We start from the raw sequence: 22,023 nt of genomic DNA on the forward strand, positions 1-22,023 counted from the left end.
ATCCAGAGAGTGTAGAGCTTCCGTCAAAAGCCGAATACATCAAGCAAAACGGTCATGAAAGGCGCATACAATCACCGTCTGATCTACATACTGAAGCATCATTTGACGATAACCAATCTGGATTTGCTGGACATTCCAAAACTGCAAGTAGCGATACTTCTTTGTTTATGGCTTCTAGTAACCTGACCTCCTCAGTCACACAGCCAGAGGGTGTTGAACTTGCTGCAAAATCTGATAACAGCGATTACGAAACGCAAACACAATCGCCGTCAGATCCACGTACTGAACCACAATTGGCCGGGAAATTGTCTGATACTGAATCTGGACGTGCTGGACATTCCAAAACTGCCACCAGCGATACTTATATGTCTGTGGCTTCTAGTAAATCGACTTCCTCATCCACGCAGCCAGAGAGTGTAGAATCTGATGCCAGTAAGCACATTAGTCACGAAACGGTAGCAAAATCGTCTTTAGATCCACGTACTAAACCACCATTTGCTGATAATCAAGCTGGAAATTCCAACGCTGCCGCCCGCGATACCTCTATGTCTATGGCTTCTAGTAACCCGACTTCCTCATCCACGCAGCCAGAGAGTGTAGAACTTGATGCAAAATCTGATGACAACGGTCACAAAACGGAAACACGATTACCGTCAGACCCACGTACTAAACCACCATTTGCTGATAATCAAGCTGGACGTGCTGGACATTCCAACGCTGCAAGCAGCGATGTGTCCAAGTCTATGGATTCTGGTAAACTGACACCCTCATCCGCGAAGCTAGAGAGTGTGGAGCTTGTTGTAAAATCTGATGACAACGGTCACGAAACTGAAACACAATCGCCGGCAGACCAACGTACTATACCACCATTTGCTGATAATCAATATGGGCTTGCTGGACATTCCAACTCTGCAAGCAAAGATGATCCCAAGTCTTCGGCTTCTAGTAACCAGACCTCATCCACACAGCCAGAGGGTGTAGAGCTTGTTGCAAACTCTGATGCCAGTAAGCACATTAGTCACGAAACTGAAGCAAAATCGTCTTCCGGTCCACGTATTAAACCACCATTTGCTGATAATCAATCTGGAAATTCCAACGCTGCAAGCATTGATGCCAACTCTACGGCTTCAAGTAACCTGACACCCTCATCCACGCAGCCAGAGAGTGCAGAGCTTGTTGCAAAATCTGATGACAACGGTCACGAAACGAAAATACAATCGCCGTCAGATCCACGTACTAAACCACCATTTGCTGATAATCAAGACGAACGCGCTGGACATTCCAACGCTGCAAGCAAAGATGATCCCAAGTCTTCAGCTTCTAGTAGCCTGATCTCCTCGCTCAAACAGTCAGAAAATATAAAAAATCTGACAACATCAAGGACAGCGACCTAGGAGCACAATCAGAACCGCCTTCTGACGCACATACTAACAAATCAGATGAACTGGAGGAGCCAGAGAGTGAAAAGCTACTTTCGGCTTCTAGTAACCTGACACCCTCATCCACACAGCCAGAAGGTATAGAACTTGTTGCAAACTCTGATGCCAGTAAGCACATTAGTCACGAAACGGAAACCCAATCGTCTTCCGATCCACGTACTAAACCACCATTTGCTGAAAATCAATTTGGGCTTGCTGAACATTCCAACCCTACAAGCATTGATGCTCCCAACTCTACGGATTTTAGTAACCTGACACCCTCATCCGCGCAGCCAGAGAGTGTAGAGCTTGTTGCAAAATCTGATGACAACGGTCACGAAACTGAAACACAATTTCCGTTAGATCCACATACTACCCCACCATTTGCTGATAATCAACCTGGGCTTGCTGGACATTCCAACGCTGCAAGCAAAGATAACCCTAAGTCTTCGGCTTCAAGTAACCTGACCTCCTCATCCACACAGCCAGAGGGTGTAGATGACAACGGTCGCGAAACGGAAACACAATCGCCGGCAGATCCACGTACTATACCACCATTTGCTGATAATCAATCTGTGCTTGCTGGACATTCAAGCGCTGCAAGCAAAGATGATCCCAAGTCTTCGGTTTCTAGTAACCAGACCTCCTCATCCACACAGCCAGAGGGTGAAGACCTTGTTGCAAACTCTGATGCCAGTAAGCACATTAGTCACGAAACGGGAAAACAATCGTCTTCCATTCCACGTACAAAACCACCATTTGCTGATAATCAATCTGGGCTTGCTGGAAATTCCAAATCTGTAAGCAGTGATGTTCCCAAGTCTAATGCTTCTAGTAGCCTGATCTCCTCGCCCAAAGAGCCAGAAAATATAAAAAAATCTGACAACATCAAGGAAAGCGGCCTAGGAGCACAACCAGAACCGCCTTCTGACGCATATAATAACAAAGCAGATGAACTGGAGGAGCCAGAGAGTGAAATACTACTTTCTACAGCAAACGAATACTCGTCAGATGATAAACGTGAGCCGGTCAAACAAAGACCAAAACGTCAATACAAGACAATCAAAAGACTCATACCATGATATTTGGTATTTTTGTTGAATTGAGGTTTTAGTAATTGTGGTTGTGGTATACATAATTCTTACAAAAAAAAAAAAAAAGGAAAGATTATTTAATCAATATTTGTATGTTGAAAATACGCCAATCCCCATTCAACATGATAGATTAAGGGGGTACTACACCCATGCCCAATTTTGTGCCTATTTTTGCATTTTTCTCAAAAATTATAGCGCATTGGGGACAAGTAAGATATGTATATTATAGGGGCAAGGACTACAACTACTGCACTGGAAATTTTATTTCAACACAAACAACATTTGTGGAGTTACAGTCGAAAAGAAGGGGAAACCAATATTTGATCAATAAATAAATATCTACTTGCTTTGAGTCGCTGAATTTTCAGTACAGTAGTAGTAGTCCTTGCCCCTATAATATACACATCTTACTTGTCACAAAATTAATGTGCTATAATTTTTGAGAAAAATACAAAAATAGCCACAAAATTGGCCAGGGGTGTAGGTCCCCCTTAAATGTAACTGAAGAAATTCATTGCTTCATTAATTACATTTTCACTTGTATGTGTATAAAGATCCCTTATCATACTCGTATTATATCACACCTTCAAAAGCATACATGGTACAAAGACAAATTTGGTGTTTTGCAAACCTGAAAAGGGAACATTTTGACATGCATGATCCGGGTTTACTTGGAATGGGTCACAAATAATCGCCAAGTGACTAATATTGTTCGAACCAATGATTATTCTAACGTAGAAAATACGAAACGATTTTTGAGCACAATTCTTGTACATTTACTACTTAGCATTCCTCTTTGTCTTTTTTATTTGGTCTTACGCAACCTTCTTTTGTTATCACATGCATTGGGCTTAACATAATAGCACAAATCACGCGAAATAAACCGGTGAAATAAAACATTGTCGTGAGTTGTAAAGCTACGTAGCATTGTATAAATCTTAAAAGTAGAGTAAATAAAGATGTTACCAAGGTAAAATTCAACTGAATCATGAAAATATTTGTTCAGCATTTTTTAAATTATTAATCAAGTAACAGGCAAATCAATATATATACTAATCTAAACATTTCTAAATAACCACCTATAATGAAAGACAAAGATAAAAACAATTTATCGCGTCTGATGTCACTGTCAATTCAGTCACGAAACTGAAGCAAAATCGTCTCCCGGTCCACGTATAAAACCACCATTTGCTGATAATCAATCTGGAAATTCCAACGCTGCAAGCATTGATGTTCCCAACCCAAGTCCAGTAACACCACAAAGACAGCCCTGTTGTCATCAATAGCTCTGAGAATGGTATTATGAACAGCCAAGAGTGCTGTCTCGGTGCTGTAAGCAGCCCGATACGCTGACTGCAAAGGCTCAGCCAGTTTATTGCACTCGACATACTTGGTGACCTGAGCAGAGACAACCTTCTCAATCAGTTTACCAACAAAGGCCAGATTGGAGACAGGCCGGTAGTTCGAGAGCTGCTGTTTGTCAAGGGACACCTTTTTTTAGCACAGGCGTGATGGTAGCCCTACGAGCCTCCTACGTAGTTCAGCAGGAAACTAGAGAGAGTTAACAAGGCTAAATGTTTAGGTGTTTTAATTGATGATGAATTACTGTGGCATAAGCAAGTAAATTGTGTTATTCAGAAATTGTTCTGTAAAATATCTCTTTTAAAGGTCCGTGACCCGATCGACAGCATCATCCCCCCGATTTTTCTCATTGTTGATGAGTTTTTGGTATCATTTAATAGATTATATTTTTCTCATTACCATCCTGAAATTTGACGATCCAATTTGATGTATTTTCGGAGAAATCAAGAAACAAACAGGCTATACTGGTAACCACCTTCGACATTCTGGGTAGGAAAAAATGATTCCGTGAATAAGAGCCGTATTACTCCCTGCCAATTCGCACGAACGGAAATAGGTCCGAAAAAGGTAAAATTCAACTGAATCATGAAAATATTTGTTCAGCATTTTTTAAATTATTAATCAAGTAACAGGCAAATCAATATATATACTAATCTAAACATTTCTAAATAACCACCTATAATGAAAGACAAAGATAAAAACAATTTATCGCGTCTGATGTCACTGTCAATTCAGTCACGAAACTGAAGCAAAATCGTCTCCCGGTCCACGTATAAAACCACCATTTGCTGATAATCAATCTGGAAATTCCAACGCTGCAAGCATTGATGTTCCCAACCCAAGTCCAGTAACACCACAAAGACAGCCCTGTTGTCATCAATAGCTCTGAGAATGGTATTATGAACAGCCAAGAGTGCTGTCTCGGTGCTGTAAGCAGCCCGATACGCTGACTGCAAAGGCTCAGCCAGTTTATTGCACTCGACATACTTGGTGACCTGAGCAGAGACAACCTTCTCAATCAGTTTACCAACAAAGGCCAGATTGGAGACAGGCCGGTAGTTCGAGAGCTGCTGTTTGTCAAGGGACACCTTTTTTTAGCACAGGCGTGATGGTAGCCCTACGAGCCTCCTACGTAGTTCAGCAGGAAACTAGAGAGAGTTAACAAGGCTAAATGTTTAGGTGTTTTAATTGATGATGAATTACTGTGGCATAAGCAAGTAAATTGTGTTATTCAGAAATTGTTCTGTAAAATATCTCTTTTAAAGGTCCGTGACCCGATCGACAGCATCATCCCCCCGATTTTTCTCATTGTTGATGAGTTTTTGGTATCATTTAATAGATTATATTTTTCTCATTACCATCCTGAAATTTGACGATCCAATTTGATGTATTTTCGGAGAAATCAAGAAACAAACAGGCTATACTGGTAACCACCTTCGACATTCTGGGTAGGAAAAAATGATTCCGTGAATAAGAGCCGTATTACTCCCTGCCAATTCGCACGAACGGAAATAGGTCCGAAAAAATGAGGGCGCTATAATAATAAACGCTTAAAACTAAAATAAAGAAATACATAAGGGATGAAATAAATACAAAACAAGACCTTATCTTGTTAAGTATGATACGAGGAATATGAAAAAAATATGAGAAAAAATGTCCCCCCCTATAAAATTAATTAATTAATTAGAAATATTATAAAAAAACACACTTTTTTCATTAAAACAAACCCTAAAATAAAAGATAAGTGTAAAATGTACGTGATGATAATATACAAAATTAAAAGGAAATGTATCAGGGTCAAATTAAAATAAAAAGAATGAGATATTTTGTCACAAGAATGATGGGCGTAGTGGTATGGCGAAGCACTCGACGGGAGTGTTGTTTCTGGATGCCGGACCACAATGTAATGCATGCGTACCAACGTATTGGCTTGCTAATTGTGCTAATTATTCACTTTTACGCTGAAAATAATCTCGTTTTCTCCCATAGATGCATAAAGGGGACAATATTTGAAATTGTATGTAAGTTTGAAGACAATCCATATCCTAAACTGATAGGGTTACCCCCCTTTAAGACGTCTGAGCACATTTCTTGATAGTAACACCCTTAATATCTTGTACAAGTCATTGATTCAACCCTGTTTTGACTATTGCTGTGTCAGGTGTTGTATGGTTTGGTCGATATGAAAATACACAAACTCAATGTCTTACAAAAACGATGTGCTAGAATTATTTTGAGCGTTAATTCCCAAACCTCGTCTAATGTTATGTTTCCAGTATTAGGATCATAAATAATAATAATAATAATAATAATAATAATAATAATAATAATAATAATAATAATAATAATAATAATAATAATAAATAAATAAACCTCTATAAATGCCTTGGTCTTGGACACATACATATACAAACTGCGTAGGAGTACCAACTGGCTGTGGAGGAGACTACTTCTCGATGACTTTTTTAAATTCTCGATTAGTTTTTTCCATCTCAGTATATCTCCTAATATTATTCTCGGTGATCTTTTTTAAATCCTCGGTGAAGTTTTTATTCTCGGTGGAGTTTTTTCTTTCTCAAAGACTCAATGGGTGTGTGGGGATGTGTGGGAGGGTGTATTAGGGTGTATGATGTGTGAGTAGGGGCGGGGTGTGGGGGTGTGTGTGTGTGTGTGTGTGTTTCTCGGTGGAGTTCATTTCTTTCTCAATGGTTTTTATCGAGGTTTTGTCCACTCTAGCGTGCCATAACCAGGTGTACGTGCAAACGTTGTACTCATGTCTTCAATATGAATGTCAAATGCTTTGCCAAATATTTCCGATGAATGTCAAGTGTAACCATGAAGGAAACAATGTATCCTCTAACAGGATGTTTGTGCTACTTCCTGTGTAACCTCTAACAGGATGCTTGTGCTATTTACCTTAAAATATCAATATAATGTTTATGTAATAAATGCATACAACTTCAGCAGGAGAAGGAAGACAACTACTTGTGCAAAATGCTGTTCAATACCCTATTCTCTCATCGACTCATTTTGACGGTGAGCATTCTTATACAGCCTTCAGTGATAGCTTCCATCAGAAAAACTGTAGTGACTCCTACTGACATCATACATACGACCGGTAAGTCAAAAAGTCACACTTTGTTTTATTTTTTTATCACAAATTCCGAAAAATAAGAGCTAATAAGATACATGGGCATGGAAATAAAAATGTGATACCCTTTGGAGACTAGAAGAGGTGAATCTCATATTCCTAGCGGGACTAGAAAAGAGTTTTTTAATATGATATCCCTAGTAGAGAGAGTCATGTTTTGGATTTGATACCCCTAGTATAGTAAGAGTCTCGATACTAGCGCTTGTCTCGCCAAAAACGGATCGAGCATGAATACCTGCCAGAGTCCAACCAATCCCCCTCCCCGGGGGAGCCTGGCTTTTGCACAACTGACAGTGCCTCTTTCATTCCCGTTGTCTTCCCGTTATTTCGTTCACCTTCCACTTTTCATGCCACTTTCTGGTCCTCTTGCTATATATAACTGGTTTGCGATATTACCAGCTTCTCATTTTCAATTTCTTACCCGTCAGACGGGCGGGTACTTTTGAAATTTTAACTACAAGACAGCAAAGTCACCCACACCTGGCGTTCGGGCGGGTGTTAAAGTACATATCTACTTAACCTAGGCACAGTGGTTACAGGTGGCATTGTTTAAACCATTATCATATGAAAACACGTGCTAGTACAAGTACATATTATACAATTTAAAAACAATCTGTTCAGCATACGGGATAACTGACATTAATTAGCATTTGTTTATGTTTAATTACATGTTTATCTTTTAAAATTACACATGAGCAGGAAAAAAACATGTTCAAATCATTTTATAAGCAGTTGTAAATGTCCATTATATCATTTTTTACAGCCAGTTGCAATCAAATCACTCTCAGAAGTTGCCCGGAAGATATTCAAAAGCTAGTAGACCCAGGCAGTAATGAAACTATTGTATCGTGGTATCCACCAACATTGCATGCAACCATTTGTACAGTGGAGGAAACTGTGCAGATAGGCGACAGGAGCAGGCAGGAATATGAATATGAATATGAATATTATGAGGAATATCCATATTCTGGAAATGAAGGTGTATATGAGACTTTAAGGCAGGCAGTTTTTCCACTTGGTACTACCGTACTGTCTTATTTATTTCATAACATTGATGGCGACGAAAAGGTTTACTGTAACTTCACCGTAAACGTAATAGGTAAAGTAGCTGAGTGAAACAGATTTATGATTTCAGTTCTTATAATGTGAAAACTAAATGAATACTTAACATGATTTTTTAAATCCCGAGTTAGATTTCATGCCTCTAAAAATGAGCATGTAAAATAGAAGTTAACAAATTACCATCTTGTGCAACATTTGTTGTGATCCTTGATATTTTAAAGATGCAATGTATTTTAATCACGTGCAAAATTTGGAAATGATGTTTTTATAGTTAAAGATCGTATGCTTCCCAACAAACAATGTTGAGGTGTATATATAGATTGTATCTACCAGGTGAATGTGTTTTTGAACCACCTTTTGAACCACACCAAATGTGGAAGCATTTCGAATTTAACCCTATTGACCGCTGGAGGTCACGAAAGGTCATAAAGGGGTTAAAATTAAAAATGTCTTTTTCACCCCTCTGTTGTGAACTTACTTTCACTGAGTTAAGACACAGCTTATTTTGTTTTGTTGTATTGTTTGTTACTGAGTTCTATTTGAACTTCAATTTTGATTTGAATTTGTTTTCAAACTACAGCATGTAGTTTTCGTTGTTTGCTTTTATATTTTGCTGTCTGCCCCTGAAGAAGAGCAATTTATCTGCTCGAAACGTCGTTTTTTTTGTCTGTTTTGGTTTTGTTTGTCTGCTATGTACTGTGCACAGTGATTTTCATCACTTCCAGTGTACTTTCAATTACTGTTTTCCTGACACTTCTGTGGGCTCTGGAATTGGCAATTTTTGGCCATCGAACTTTGCCTGTTTTTATGCCTACATTGGTTGTTTGGTTTATCGTGTCTGTTTATGTGCACAATGTAGAGTGATTTTTGGTTATCGAGCTTTACCTATTTCTAATGCCTACATTTGCTGTTTTTGTCCCTCTGTTGCATTTTTTCCTGTCGTTCATATTCGAGGTATCCTGTTCTCATTTATTCACCATTTATTGTTCCTTGATGTGTTTTGTGTCCTCGTCCGTTGGATCCGAGAAAAAAGATAGAGAAGCGACACTCTGTACAAACTGCCTATACCATGTTATACAGCAGTTGAAGACAGGCAATTCGCAAGCGTCGTCGCCGGCCAAGTCTTACTACGAACGTGTAATGAGAAGATACCATAGAGTCCTACATAGAGATCTGAGGAAGAGACGGTCCGAATTGACCTAGTGACCTATAATTTATAGGAGAATCACATTTTTAGAGTATAAGTCCGCCCACCGCTGTCAATCATTCTAATGAACAAATAAACAAGCTCTGGCAATGATGTAATCCTAATTATAAATGAGAGAATCACATTGTACATGTACTGTCTCCTGTACTAGATGTCTTCCAACAAGTGCCGGAGTGTCGCGGTCCTGGTTGGATTCAACATTTTCACCTTAAATTAGCCATTCAATTATGTGACCATTTTATTTAGATATACACACCAGTCGAACTTTCTATGTTAGTACGCTGTCATATAAAAATATTAACGGCTAATTCCATTCGTCATATCAAAACAGGTTCGTGTCCAGAAGATAAAACCAATGATCCTTATCCATTGACTTGGTCAGAGACAGAGGTCGACCAGGTGGTCCAATCGGGAGAAAAATGTCCTCCATATCTTGGAACAGGTAATAAACTTTCCGTTAAGAGGGCTGTCAAGTATGGATGCATTAAGTAAAAGTGCTTTAAAGTATACATTTTTGGAAAGGAAAAGAGTCAAGATATTTGGGGTAAAAACGGCAACCGTTTTGGAAAAAAATCACACACACAAAAAAACCCAACACGTTTTATGCCGCAATCAAATCACATACACACCCCCACACAAAACACGAGTAAAATATTTATTACGTTTGATCTAACCATGGAGATTGGTCTGACGGAGAAGGAACTTGTTGGAATTTACATACCTTATTCTTTATTATTGTATATATATATAGATCCTGCTAAGGGCAAATACATGTAGTTTAATATTTGATGGCTGCAGTTTAACCTTTTTGACTTTGCTAGGAATAAAGGAAGAAAGGAGTAAAATGATCCCTCCCTAATTCTAACCTCCATGGTTAGACCAGGTCTAACGTTAGACCTGGTCTAACTTGTTTTGTGCATACGGACCTAAATCTAAACGTTCTGAACAATGCTGTACAAAGTACAGTGTACATATAGGAAAAAAACGCAATTTTCTTTATTTTTATTGTTTAAAAAAAAACTTGGGTCGGTCGTGTCTGGGCAAATAAGCACTTATTTTTTATTGTCTAACTCTTCAATCATTTGTCAATTAAAAAAATGTACGGATTTCCAAGTTTGCTTATGAAAATTACTGGAATTCCAGTTTATACCAATGTTACAGGAAAAAGCTTCTGGATTTTTTCGCCTTTGGACACTTTGAAAGTCTAGATTTGCAACAATCATGACTGGACAAAAAGTCCGGTAATCCGAACTCCTCTATAGGTGGTTTGCATCTATTGCTGGAATAGCCCAATTATTATTTGGTCCAATTGCCATTTAAGTCCATATTTTAAATATTATAAGTGGACTAAGTGGCCTTGAATAGCAACTGCGTCAAGTGGTGTTGAACAAAGTAACCATGGTAACGGCGCGGCCTTCTGCAGTTGGAATAATGCAAACGGATGTTGTTCGACGAGTACGACCTTTTTGCTTAGCTACCAGACCATCTACTCAGACTTTGATCACTCAAGAAAGGTTATCCGCGAAGGTCCCCTAACTGCGCCGCGTCAAGAATCAGTAAATGGTCTGGTATCGAAAAAAACAGGTCGTACTCATCGCATGCGGACGGTTTATAGTTTATATCACGACGATATGTAAAGAGACATCAAATACAGTTTCAGCAGATACCATTCTCAATACTGGACACTCTCTTGTTTTGTATAATGTTTTATCAACCATTGTAGTGGGCCCAAGAGGGACAAGACAATGTATAGAAGACCCAGAGTCTGGAGCCGTATGGCAAAACGTCACAGTCAATGATTGCATTGGGGATGAAGATATCAACGCAGTACTCACAGAACTTTCTCAAGTAAACATTTACCATAATCAAGTATAAACTATTTTGTGTCTGACGATCTTGTCAATTAAATTCCGACAGGCACGTGATTGATTAACATCGCGTAACTAAGGAAAGAACCGCTCTAGTTACGCGGTGCTAACCAATCACGGGCCCTGTCGGAGTTTGATTGACAGAATCGTCAGACGCGAACTATTTTCCTGACTTTCATTATCCTATATATAATACCAAACTGATTTTTTAAAAATGTCAGCCCTATGGGTCTCAGGTTCAAATCCAAGTTTGCTGTATTGGCATATGTTTTCATACCCCTTGATACAAATTTATTTTCCATTTTAACTTCCTAGATTGAAGTAACCGAGGACAATGTGGGACAAGTTAGCTACGATTTAGCACAAATTACTAACAGAAGCAATGAAATCAGTGCCACAGAATTGGAAGCAGTTTCGGTGGTTTTAGAAAGTATCGTCGACGTGCAGTCACCATCCCCTGAAGTACGTGAATGATGAAGTATTAAGAAGCAAAGTATAAATGATATAAAAACCAAAGCAATACAAATTGTTAAAAAATCAAAAGCGCGTCACATGCATGAAGTTTCAAATATGTATACAGGTATTGGGATAATTGGTACTATGCTATAGTGTACTAAATGCTCATGATGAAACAAAAACGTACGTTTCTGGTTGACCAGATTTACATAATCACAACACGATAGAAAGCTCGCGCGATTTGATACTGTGAACAGTGAGTGAAATACGCAGCTACGTCACTACCAAACTCGAAAGAGAAATCAGTATTGTGTGTTCTAATGTTTATTTTGTCCTACTTGGTCTAGTTAATTTAAAGCTTGGAGTAGGGCAATGGCATGAATATTTAATAATAAAGAGCTTTGGGTTTAGGACTCGCTAAATATTTTAGGCGGCGAGGTAGGTACCAGGATAAATCACACGACTTGGTAGATGCATCTTGGTTCACTCGTCTCGGCTAGTCCCTCAGATTGGTAGTTCTGTTCATCGGGTCTTCATCGTAGATTTGGCATTGGTATGGGCGCTAATAAAAAGCTCTCCATAGAACTAGAGGTTCGACCAGGGTCTTATTCAGGCTTTCAGACTCAGCCAAGCACGAATATTATCACACCAACAACAAGACAATATAAACCACAATTTACTGATATTTAAGTTATTTATTACCTTACTACATCTTCTTCATTCCGTATGAAACTTTATATTAAAACTAACAAGTGAACTGGGAGTAGAACAAACTCCATTATCAAAGTATTGAATAGCGAGAATTATTCTCGCTCTAAACTAAGTTGTGTCCAAGTCTTGATGCACACGGAGATTTTATAGAGAGGTGTTATCTCTCTGAGTGACTGCTACAAGCTACAACTCATTCTCAGTTTGCGTCGTCCACAAGACCTCCGTTTACAAAAGACCATTGTGACGTTTTACGATAGTCTAATCGAAATGATACGAGAGAGTGATTTCTCACTCGGGGTGAATGACACCATAATTTTGATTAAATAAATAAATGAAAATAGATGGGCACGGGATATAAAATAATATATCGCCACAACAATTTATATACAAAAGCGTATAGGCGCACTTTTATAGCGCTATTAGTACCCTGATAGGTACCTCTGACTCTTTCTATCGTATCCTGATCAGTTGCATAGTGCGTTCGTTTTTTTAATTAAAATTAAAACGGTAACACTATTATCTCGGTCGGACATCCGGGAACATTGTCCCTTTTGCACAAGCGCGGGGATGCGCAACCACAGCTCGAGGAAGGGGAACTGCACATGCGTACACTGGATCATAGTAAGGCTTTTTCCACTGTGTGACGTCATCCCGACCAAGAGAGAATGCAAATGTTAATTATGCTTGGTACAATTTATTACATCACTAGTGTGTGATAGAAAGAGTCATCGGGGGAGGAACGTGTTTCCCAACCTTTTGGTAAAATGACCCATTTTTTTGTTCACATCAGCCACTTTTTGACAATTCAGAACGAATGCCCCCCTCCTGCGGTTTACACGCACCCCGGGACAAGCACTTAGACAATACTAATCATTATTTCGACAACTAGGATGTCAAGATAATATATCGAAAAGCAGATGGTGTGAGAGAGGGGTCAAGGAATCGATTTATGTGAAGCGGGAGGAATTTTCACTCAATATGGGAGGCGGTCTACGTCATAACTAGGCGGGGCGCACAGTTCAGCCATTAAGAAGATATCGCAGAGGTTTTACTCAACTGTGAGACAACAACATCCGTTTCACAGGTCACCGAACTTTTGCTTCCAGAAATTCAGTTGGCCTGATGATACAGTCTGGGATAGGATGTGAAATATAAGTTCAGTAGGTCAGATTATAGTCTCAAATTCATTGTAAATTAACAATTATTTTGCTCTAAACTTATAGGTTACTACATCAGTCATTGAAACAATAGACAACGTTCTCAACATTGAAGATGACATTTTTAATTCCATTGACCAAAATATTACAACTCGCATTTTGCGCTCTTTGGAAGAACAATTGACAGTTCTTCATAAAGCAGGAACGAATTTCACCGTCAGCAGAGAAAATATTGAAGTCAAAGCTGCACAGCTTTCTCAGGATAACATACAGAATGGATTTGGATTTTCCAATATTGCACAGAGTACCGATAGTGTTGGAAATGCTGAAATATTTAACGATCCGGATGATATACCAGTCGATGAGTCAGACACGACAATTGCGTTGCCGTCGGAAGTTGTCTTCAGGTTTAGTTTTGAAGGTAAAAATGCAAAATATCATTTGTTTTGAGGAACATGTTTCTGTCGTTCTTATGGTCAATGTTAGGTAGTAAGTCATTATTTCTACTACACAGGCCCATCCAGGAAAAAAACGAACACTTGTTTCTACCAAGAACATACTTAGCATGTATGTTACTTTGGAATAAACAAGTAAAATAAACCTACGGGCAATCTCAATTTTTCCTTACATCCAAGATGGCGGCCAAAATTAATTAATTAATTAAGGATTTTAACGGAATTATGGGATTTTGGCCGCCATATAGGATTTAAGGAAAAAATTGAGGTGGCCCGTGGGCTTATTTTACTACTTTCATCCAATGTAACATACATGCCAAGTATGGTCCTGGTAGGAAAAAGAGTTACTTTGTTCCTGGGATGGACTTGCCTATACTCTAAACTGAATTTTTACTCCATTGCCTGAACGATCGGGTACATGACCAATTCAACAAAAAGAAAGAAAGAAAAAAACAAAGAATATAATCGCTCATCGCTCAGCGATAGACTATAAGCTATACATGTTTGTAAAGTCGTGTAGTCCTGAGCTCGGCTAACTGACGAATAAGATTTTTTTGAATTTTCTGAGAAAAAAATGATAATGGTAATTTGAAGGTAATGTCTGATATTTGTTCTCTAATTCAAGAGAATTTATGTAACGTGACTCTCACAAACGAACAGCTATTCGTTACAACACATAATTTAAGACGACTATGTTTCTTCCTTCACAGTCAATGCTACCGCGATGGTACCAGTTACTTTCATACTATATCGAAACAGCAAACTATTCCAATCTAGACGACTTAGAAATGAGTCTACGACTGAAAGTGTGAGAGTGGTTGGTACTCATGTCATTTCTGCTACCATTGAAGGACTCGACATTTATAACCTTTCTTCAGATCAGCCAGTAGTGTCAACATATATTCACAAGGAGGTACTATACTCTTATTTAAAGCAACGGAAAGCGTATTTCTTGCATTTGATATCATAACCCCCCAAAAGAATGCGTTAATCTGGAACGCTTTTGCTGTAGATCGACTAGCGTGTTATGACTTCCTGTAATCGGGATAGTTATTTTTTATAATGACGCGATAGAAAAGACAATGTGCCGACCCTTGTATCCTGGGGAGGAGGAGGGGAGGGTCACTGTGTATTTCCGTGTACCCATCGTCAACGTTTTTGGCAAATAGAGGTACATTTCGTGATCAACCTTCGGCGTCTAGGGTCCATTTTTGCATCATCATAAAATGATAAAAAGATAATTTGTATTATCCTGATCTGCATGTATTACGTGATGTAGGGGTGACATTTACATTTAAGAAATAAAGGGTAATGCATTATCCTTTACACCCAAATAATGTGTCCGAGGCAGTAAAACGTAAATAATGGGTGAGGCGCAGCCGAACCCATTATTTAAACGTTTTACTGCCGAGGATACATTATTTGCGTGTAAAGGATAATGCTGCACCCTTTATTTCTATTCTATTACCAGAAAATAGTGCAATTTAAAGAGAAAATGTCATTTTTTGGCACAAATATTTTAAGTTGTTTACTTCATGTTGGAGCGCGTACGCGTAAGTGACAGCGCGTATCGCGGAAATATTGCACGCGTAACCAAGCGTAATGCTGTGCGTAGAATGTGTTACGACGCTTCAGATGATGGTGGATGCGATATCGCTATTTTTGACGTCGCCATTGGATTAACACATAATCATGAAATCTTCACAAACAATTCTAAATTTGTTATGTGGTGTCAAAGCAAAATTATCTTACTCTAAAACCGTTGGGGTTCTGCAAAGTACCCCACTGCAAGTATGTTAATTGTCCATTTATAATCGCTAACCGTGTATTGTGAATGGGGCTGTCAGCCCTGTATCTTCGCCAGCCTCGTACGTCCGTGTTGCGTGTCCTATGCCGCCTGGACGCTTGACCCATTATTGCAGAATAATGGGCTCTCACGTGACGCGTTTCAACAAATCACAGTGCGCGATTTTGAATAATGGGTCGTGGAGGTAATAGAATATGGTAATAATGGATGTGATTTACAATGTCTACGCCATTAAAGAGGCTTGGACGAGCATGGGTAGCGATTCTGTGAAGCGTTGATGCTAAAACTCTGTTATCATAACTTTCATATCTTTGATATTTTTTCAACGCATTGCAGCCTGAAAATGAAAACAACGAATTTGATAATTTTCAATGCGTATTTTGGGATTTTGATCTGGAGAATGGGCAAGGCGACTGGTCCAATGAAGGCTGCAGACGCGTGGAAACTACTGAATCTGACAGGAGCATATGTCATTGTGACCATCTTACTAGCTTAGCTGTAATAGTTGTAAGTTTTACAATACTTATTCTAATAAATTTTGAGTTATTTGAGTTAAGTCGGGACTGCTTCATGAAATGATATGAAAGGAAGAAACCAACCTGCTAGCAACGATTCCTGCGTTGATATGGACAAAGGCATGCAGATACTTAAGGTTTACTGAGTGGTTTAAGGCGGGGTAACTTAATGTGACACTTCTCCGAAATATTTCAGATAAAATCGACAATTTCTCAAAAGTACTTACAATGAAAGCCATTATTAGGGGGGGGGGGGGGATTATTGTATCATTATAAAAGGTTTTAAACAGGTTATATTTTGGGTTTTGGTTTGGGTAAAGATGTTTTAATAACATTAAAATGTCGGGTTATATAAAGGTCATTAAAACGTTTTGTATGAAAATACACTGAAATAGTATTTTAAAATGTTTTCAAAGTGTTATTGTAAAATATTTTTGTCAAATATTTTGTCAACACTGAAATAGCATTATGTTAGAATATTCGCATGTAGGTTATCTAAAAATGTTTTTGAATGTTATGAAAACGTTTTATACCCTTTATATACCTTTTATATAGTCCGCCATTTAAACGTTTTCTGGCAACGTTTTCTAACCTTTGCGAATGATGTCGAAAACGTTTTGTGTTTGCTGGGACAATACACAAAGTGCATGTTTTGCATTCCGTACCCATTCAAATCTTCAAAGTGTAACTTTTCATAAATCCCATAATCTAGACAATGACACTTGATTTTTGGAGTTGAACGACCATGATTTCTCCAACACGCCTTAACGTTGCAACTCTTCACTAAGCAAGGAATTTGATCTCCATACGATGTGAAATCACATATATATTCTATGAATAGTAATCATGGTAATGTAAAAACTATTTTGCTGGCTGTTTCACATGATAATATCTAGGATTAAATTTCTCATTTTGTAGGATGTCCGTGGTCAAAAGTGTTCGTCGCCGATTCTTGGTCATATAAGTACGATTGGGTGTGGCATCAGTATAACAGCTTTGATAATTACACTAATTACATATTTGGCCATCAAGTAAGAAACCTTTTACCTTCGTGTACAGACACATCTTTATCAGCAATTGAATTACGTAATAATACTTCTTTCTTTTATCGTTTTGTCACGCGATTCTTGAAAACAGAAATTATTTGAGATGACACACACTTGCAGAGTAACCATATCTTTGGATCCACCTCACGACGACGACGACGACGACGACGATGACGATGATGATGATGATGATGATGATGATGATGATGATGATGATGATGACGACAGTAACGAGATATTATCATGATGACCATGGTGGTATACTGATGATGTAATTGTAAAACATACAACAATAAAATAGCGAAATCAAATACACCATATTAATAATATTATATAACTATACATGTACGACTACTTTCCATTTTCCAAGATCTATGAGGACGGAAACGCCACAAAGAATTTTGATATGCCTGTCCTTCACTCTTCTGTGTTTGTACATTGTATTTGTGGCGGGAGTAGATCGCACAGATTCGGATGCAGGTTGCAAAGTAGTAGCAGTATTGTTGCATTATCTAACATTGTCATCAGTTAGCTGGATGGGAGTCGAGGCTGTTAATTTGTACTTACTGATCGTCAAAGTATTTGATGCACATGTTTCCCATTTCATGTTGAAAGCGTGTTTAGCTGCCTGGGGTAAGCAAAATAAATAATTCATCAGCATGATCAGGACCACATTTTAAATTTAGACTGATAGACAAACCAGCGAAGAGTGATATGCACAAAAGTAAGCGGACATAAGTGTTTTTAAACTAAAAGTGTTTAAAGCACGTTGTCATTAGTGATGGTATAATTTATTGTTTGATAACAGCTTTTCCAAGTGCATAAAATTCAGAAAAATGTGTCGGAATGTGGATTCGGTGAGATTAATGTCAGGTAGACAGCAGTAGACTTAATCTCTTGTATTACATTTCTCCTCATGCAGGTGTTCCTCTCATTCCTGTTATTATCGTGCTTGCCGTCGACTCATCACAGTATGCCAATGACAACCAGTAAGTAGTCAAATTATACAGCTACAATCAGTCAGAAAATATCATCGTCACACTTTAACACTCAAAACACTGGATCAAAATAGAAAATCTGCAATGGATAGGGTGGTCACAACTCCAGATGAACGTGTAGAGAATTTTGTCAGCTGCAACATGATACCTGACTTACTTATTTAAAACGAAATCGGAATTATCGAGAAATTAATGAGTGAATGACATGGGTCTATATAATTAAGTCCAATAATCTATTTAGTTAGATAACCATTAGATACCGTGGCATCAGCCTATCCTCAATAGTGGCCAAAACCTTTAATGGGTTAATACTCAACAGGATAAGACCCAAAGTTGATGGACTTCTGAGAAACAACCAGAATGGCTTCAGAGTGTGAAGAACTTCTGTCAGCCACATACTGGCTCTTAGAAGGATAATAGAAGGATTGAAGGCCAAAAATCTACCAGCCATTATAACATTCACTGACTTCAAAAAAGCCTTCGACACTATCCACCGAGGCAAGATGCTACAAATCCTCATAGCCTATGGGCTACCAAAACAAATTGTGAACGCTATTGGAAGGACACGCAAGAAAACCAAAGCCAAAGTGATCTCCCCTGATGGAAAAACTGAGCTGTTTGACTTCGCAGCCGGTGTTCTACAAGGAGATGTCACTCGCCCCGTATCTGTTTGTGATAGTGCTAGATTATGCCTTGAGAATGGCTATAGATGGTAAGGAAGAAGCACTAGGATTCCAGCTAGAAAGGAGAAAAAGCGGACGAGTTGGACCAGAAGTGGTAAACAGACCTAGACTTCGCTGATGACATCGCCCTCCTGTCGGAAGAAATAAAACAGGCTCAGGAACTGCTACAAAGGGTAGAAACAGCAGTCGGAAGAGTCGGCTTAAAGATGAATGCCACCAAGACAAAGTTCATGTCTTTTAACCAAGATCAGCCAGTTAATATCAGCACAAATGATGGCACAAAGCTAGATGAGGTAAAAGACTTCAAATATATCGGAGCATGGATGGCACGCACAGAGCATGATGTCAAAACACGCAAGGTAGCAGCTTGGAGAGCATGCAACAGCCTAAGCAAGATCTGGAATTCTGCTCTACCAAAGAAATTCAAACTGCGGGTCTTCAGTGCAACAGTAGAGTCTGTATTAACATACGGATGTGAGGCCTGGACCATAACTATCTAAAGAGCTGGACGGCTGTTACACCCGAATGCTTAGGGCAGTGTACAACATCCATTGGAAGCAGCACATTAGTAACAAAGAGCTGTATGGAGACCTTCCAGAGAAGATCAGAGAAAGGAGAACACGCTTCGCTGGGCACTGCTTCAGGAGCAAGTGTGAACCTGTCGCCAACCTGATAAACTGGGCACCCAAACGTGGACCAAGAAACCCTGGTAGACCATAATGTAGATGTACTCAAGCAAGACACCGGACTGGAAGCATCTGACCTGGGAACGGCGATGCAGGACATGAGGATATGGAAAGCTGTTGTGGTTCAGGAAAACCACCCGAAATACGCAGTAAGCAAGATAACCGTTTGGTTAGATAACCATTTAGGCCAAAAACCATTAAGTCTAATTCCGTTTAGTTCAACAACACATCTGGTCTGTAACTAAAGTGTAATACATGTAGCCATTTGGTCTAATACCCATTTAGTATCCAATTGCCATTAGACCAAATGGCAATAGACCAATGACATTTGGTGCGATTCAAAATAATTTTGGTATAAAATTCTCACGTTCATATTAGTTTTATTGCTTTGGTTTAAATGTGTTCCGAATCAGTGGCGTAGATTTTTGTTTGACATTGGGAGGATGGGGTCGGGAGAAATTCTTGAAGTTTAGTGACTACAATACCTTTTGGCGATAGAATAAGTTTATGGTACAAATGCGCGTGAACCGCGCGAAAATGTTGTGCAATATTGAAGTTAAAATTGTGAAATATGGTGCGGTTATCATAACAAGTTATTAAATTGTAAACTCATTTTGTTGCATTATTTCCATTCACAGTTGTTTTATGAAGCCAAGCTATGCCTTCTATTTCGCGGATCTTCTCATCATTTTCCTCATCCTCATATTCAACTTTGTGATGTTCGTGATGATAATTTATAAGCTTACCTGTGGTCGCAAGAATACTGGTAGATCAAGCAATCGTGATGAAAACCAAGCTGTTTCCCGAGCCATTACGGCAGTAGCTGTAACAGCAGTACTAGGACTAACTTGGGTATTTGGGTTTCTTACTATCATTGATAACTGTGTGGCAAATGTGATCTTCCAAGTTCTGTTTTGTATCTTCAATTCGCTGCAAGGGTTGCTTATCTTTCTACTATTCTGTGTACGTATTGGAGATATCCGTGATGTTTGGAAAAGGTGGTTTTGTTGTAATCAACTTGACAAAGGTACTGGAAGTGCTGGGCATTCTAATGCTGCATACAGTGGTGCTCCTGCGGCTTCTAGTAACCTACCATATTTATCCACACATCCAGAGAGTGTAGAGCTTCCTTCAAAAGACACCAAGCAGGAAAACGGTCATGAAATGCAAACACAATTACCGTCTGATCTACATACTGAAACAAAATTTGATGATAACCAATCTGGACAATCGAATGCAAGCAGCGATACTTCTATGTCTATGGCTTCAAGTAACCTGACACCATCAGCCACACACCCGGCCACACAGCCAGAGAGTGTAGAAGTTGTTGAAAAACCTGAAGACGCAAAGCACATCGTTCACAAAACGCAAAACCAATCACCGTCAGATCCACGTACTGAACCACAATTTGCTGATAATCCTAACTCTACACAGCTAGAGAGTATAAATAAATATGATGACATCAAGGAAAGCGGCCTAGGAGCACACCCAGAACCGCCGTCTGACGCATATAATAACAAAGCTGAGGTACTGGAGGAGCCAGAAAGGGACAAAATACTTTCTAAATCAAACGAACACTCGTCAGATGATAAATGTGACACGATCATACAAAGACGTCAATTTAAGACCGTCAAAAAACTCATACCATGATATTTGGTGTGTTTTTTAATATACTTGAGGTTTTAGTAAATTGTGGTTGTGGTATACCAGAGAAGATGTAAAGAAAAGGAGATAGATCCTGCTATCCTCAAACAAAATATGTGCGTTGCCGCTCATTCAAAAGCAATCACGCTATTTAGGTTTAACAATAAAATACAACAAAAGGGTTCGAACCCATGACGGGTGTGATACACAAGTTGCTGCTTACTAGTTTTAGGGAAAGGTCAGTGTCTGTATACCATCAATACTATGCATACCATGCATGCAGATCCTAACATCCAGTTTATTTCAAATAAAATATGACCGAAGTTCCATGGCAAATAATAATTTTGCACGCTTGGTTACGCTTTCAACCTCTACGATTTATGATACAGACTATTTTCAATTATCAAAATATCTTTATTAGGTTTGCAGGAAATGACAGGAAAATACATAAAACAATAAAATATAGATGATCAAAAATCATCCCTTTGCTAACAAAATCCTAAAACACTCTCCTAAATAATTAATATATGTTCCAAAATGGGCGGATTTTTTTGGAATCTTTACAAAACTACATTTCTTTCTTATAGTATCCACGTGTGGTATTCCTTTCAGAGCAAATCAGGTACTTAACACACACGTGTCATACTTTCAAGGGATTCTCTATAGAAACATTGTATAGACCACTTGACATCACTGTTTATCA

General features: G+C 38.7%; 2 protein-coding genes across 2 annotated transcripts in view; both read left to right on the forward strand.

Moving 5' to 3' along the window:
* Positions 1–21,334, forward strand: part of LOC140148148 (adhesion G-protein coupled receptor G4-like) — a 48,133-nt gene extending 26,799 nt beyond the window's left edge. Inside the window, exons 11-16 of the mRNA XM_072170007.1 lie at positions 14,652–14,854; positions 16,085–16,255; positions 17,182–17,294; positions 17,680–17,942; positions 18,232–18,298; positions 20,315–21,334. Of these exons, the coding sequence (XP_072026108.1) occupies positions 14,652–14,854; positions 16,085–16,255; positions 17,182–17,294; positions 17,680–17,942; positions 18,232–18,298; positions 20,315–21,326 (1,829 nt within the window). The 3' untranslated portion in view covers positions 21,327–21,334. The remainder of the gene's footprint in view (positions 1–14,651; positions 14,855–16,084; positions 16,256–17,181; positions 17,295–17,679; positions 17,943–18,231; positions 18,299–20,314) is intronic.
* LOC140148149 (uncharacterized) lies at positions 6,645–13,021 on the forward strand. Its single transcript, XM_072170008.1, has 5 exons — positions 6,645–6,992; positions 7,789–8,124; positions 9,626–9,736; positions 11,018–11,142; positions 11,478–13,021. Exons 1-5 carry the CDS (start codon positions 6,869–6,871, stop codon positions 11,634–11,636), a joined length of 855 nt encoding a protein of 284 aa, XP_072026109.1. The 5' UTR covers positions 6,645–6,868; the 3' UTR covers positions 11,637–13,021.
* Positions 21,335–22,023: the final 689 nt, after the last annotated feature.

This window comes from Amphiura filiformis, chromosome 3 (assembly GCF_039555335.1).
Source record: "Amphiura filiformis chromosome 3, Afil_fr2py, whole genome shotgun sequence".
Classification (NCBI taxonomy): Eukaryota; Metazoa; Echinodermata; class Ophiuroidea; order Amphilepidida; family Amphiuridae; genus Amphiura; species Amphiura filiformis.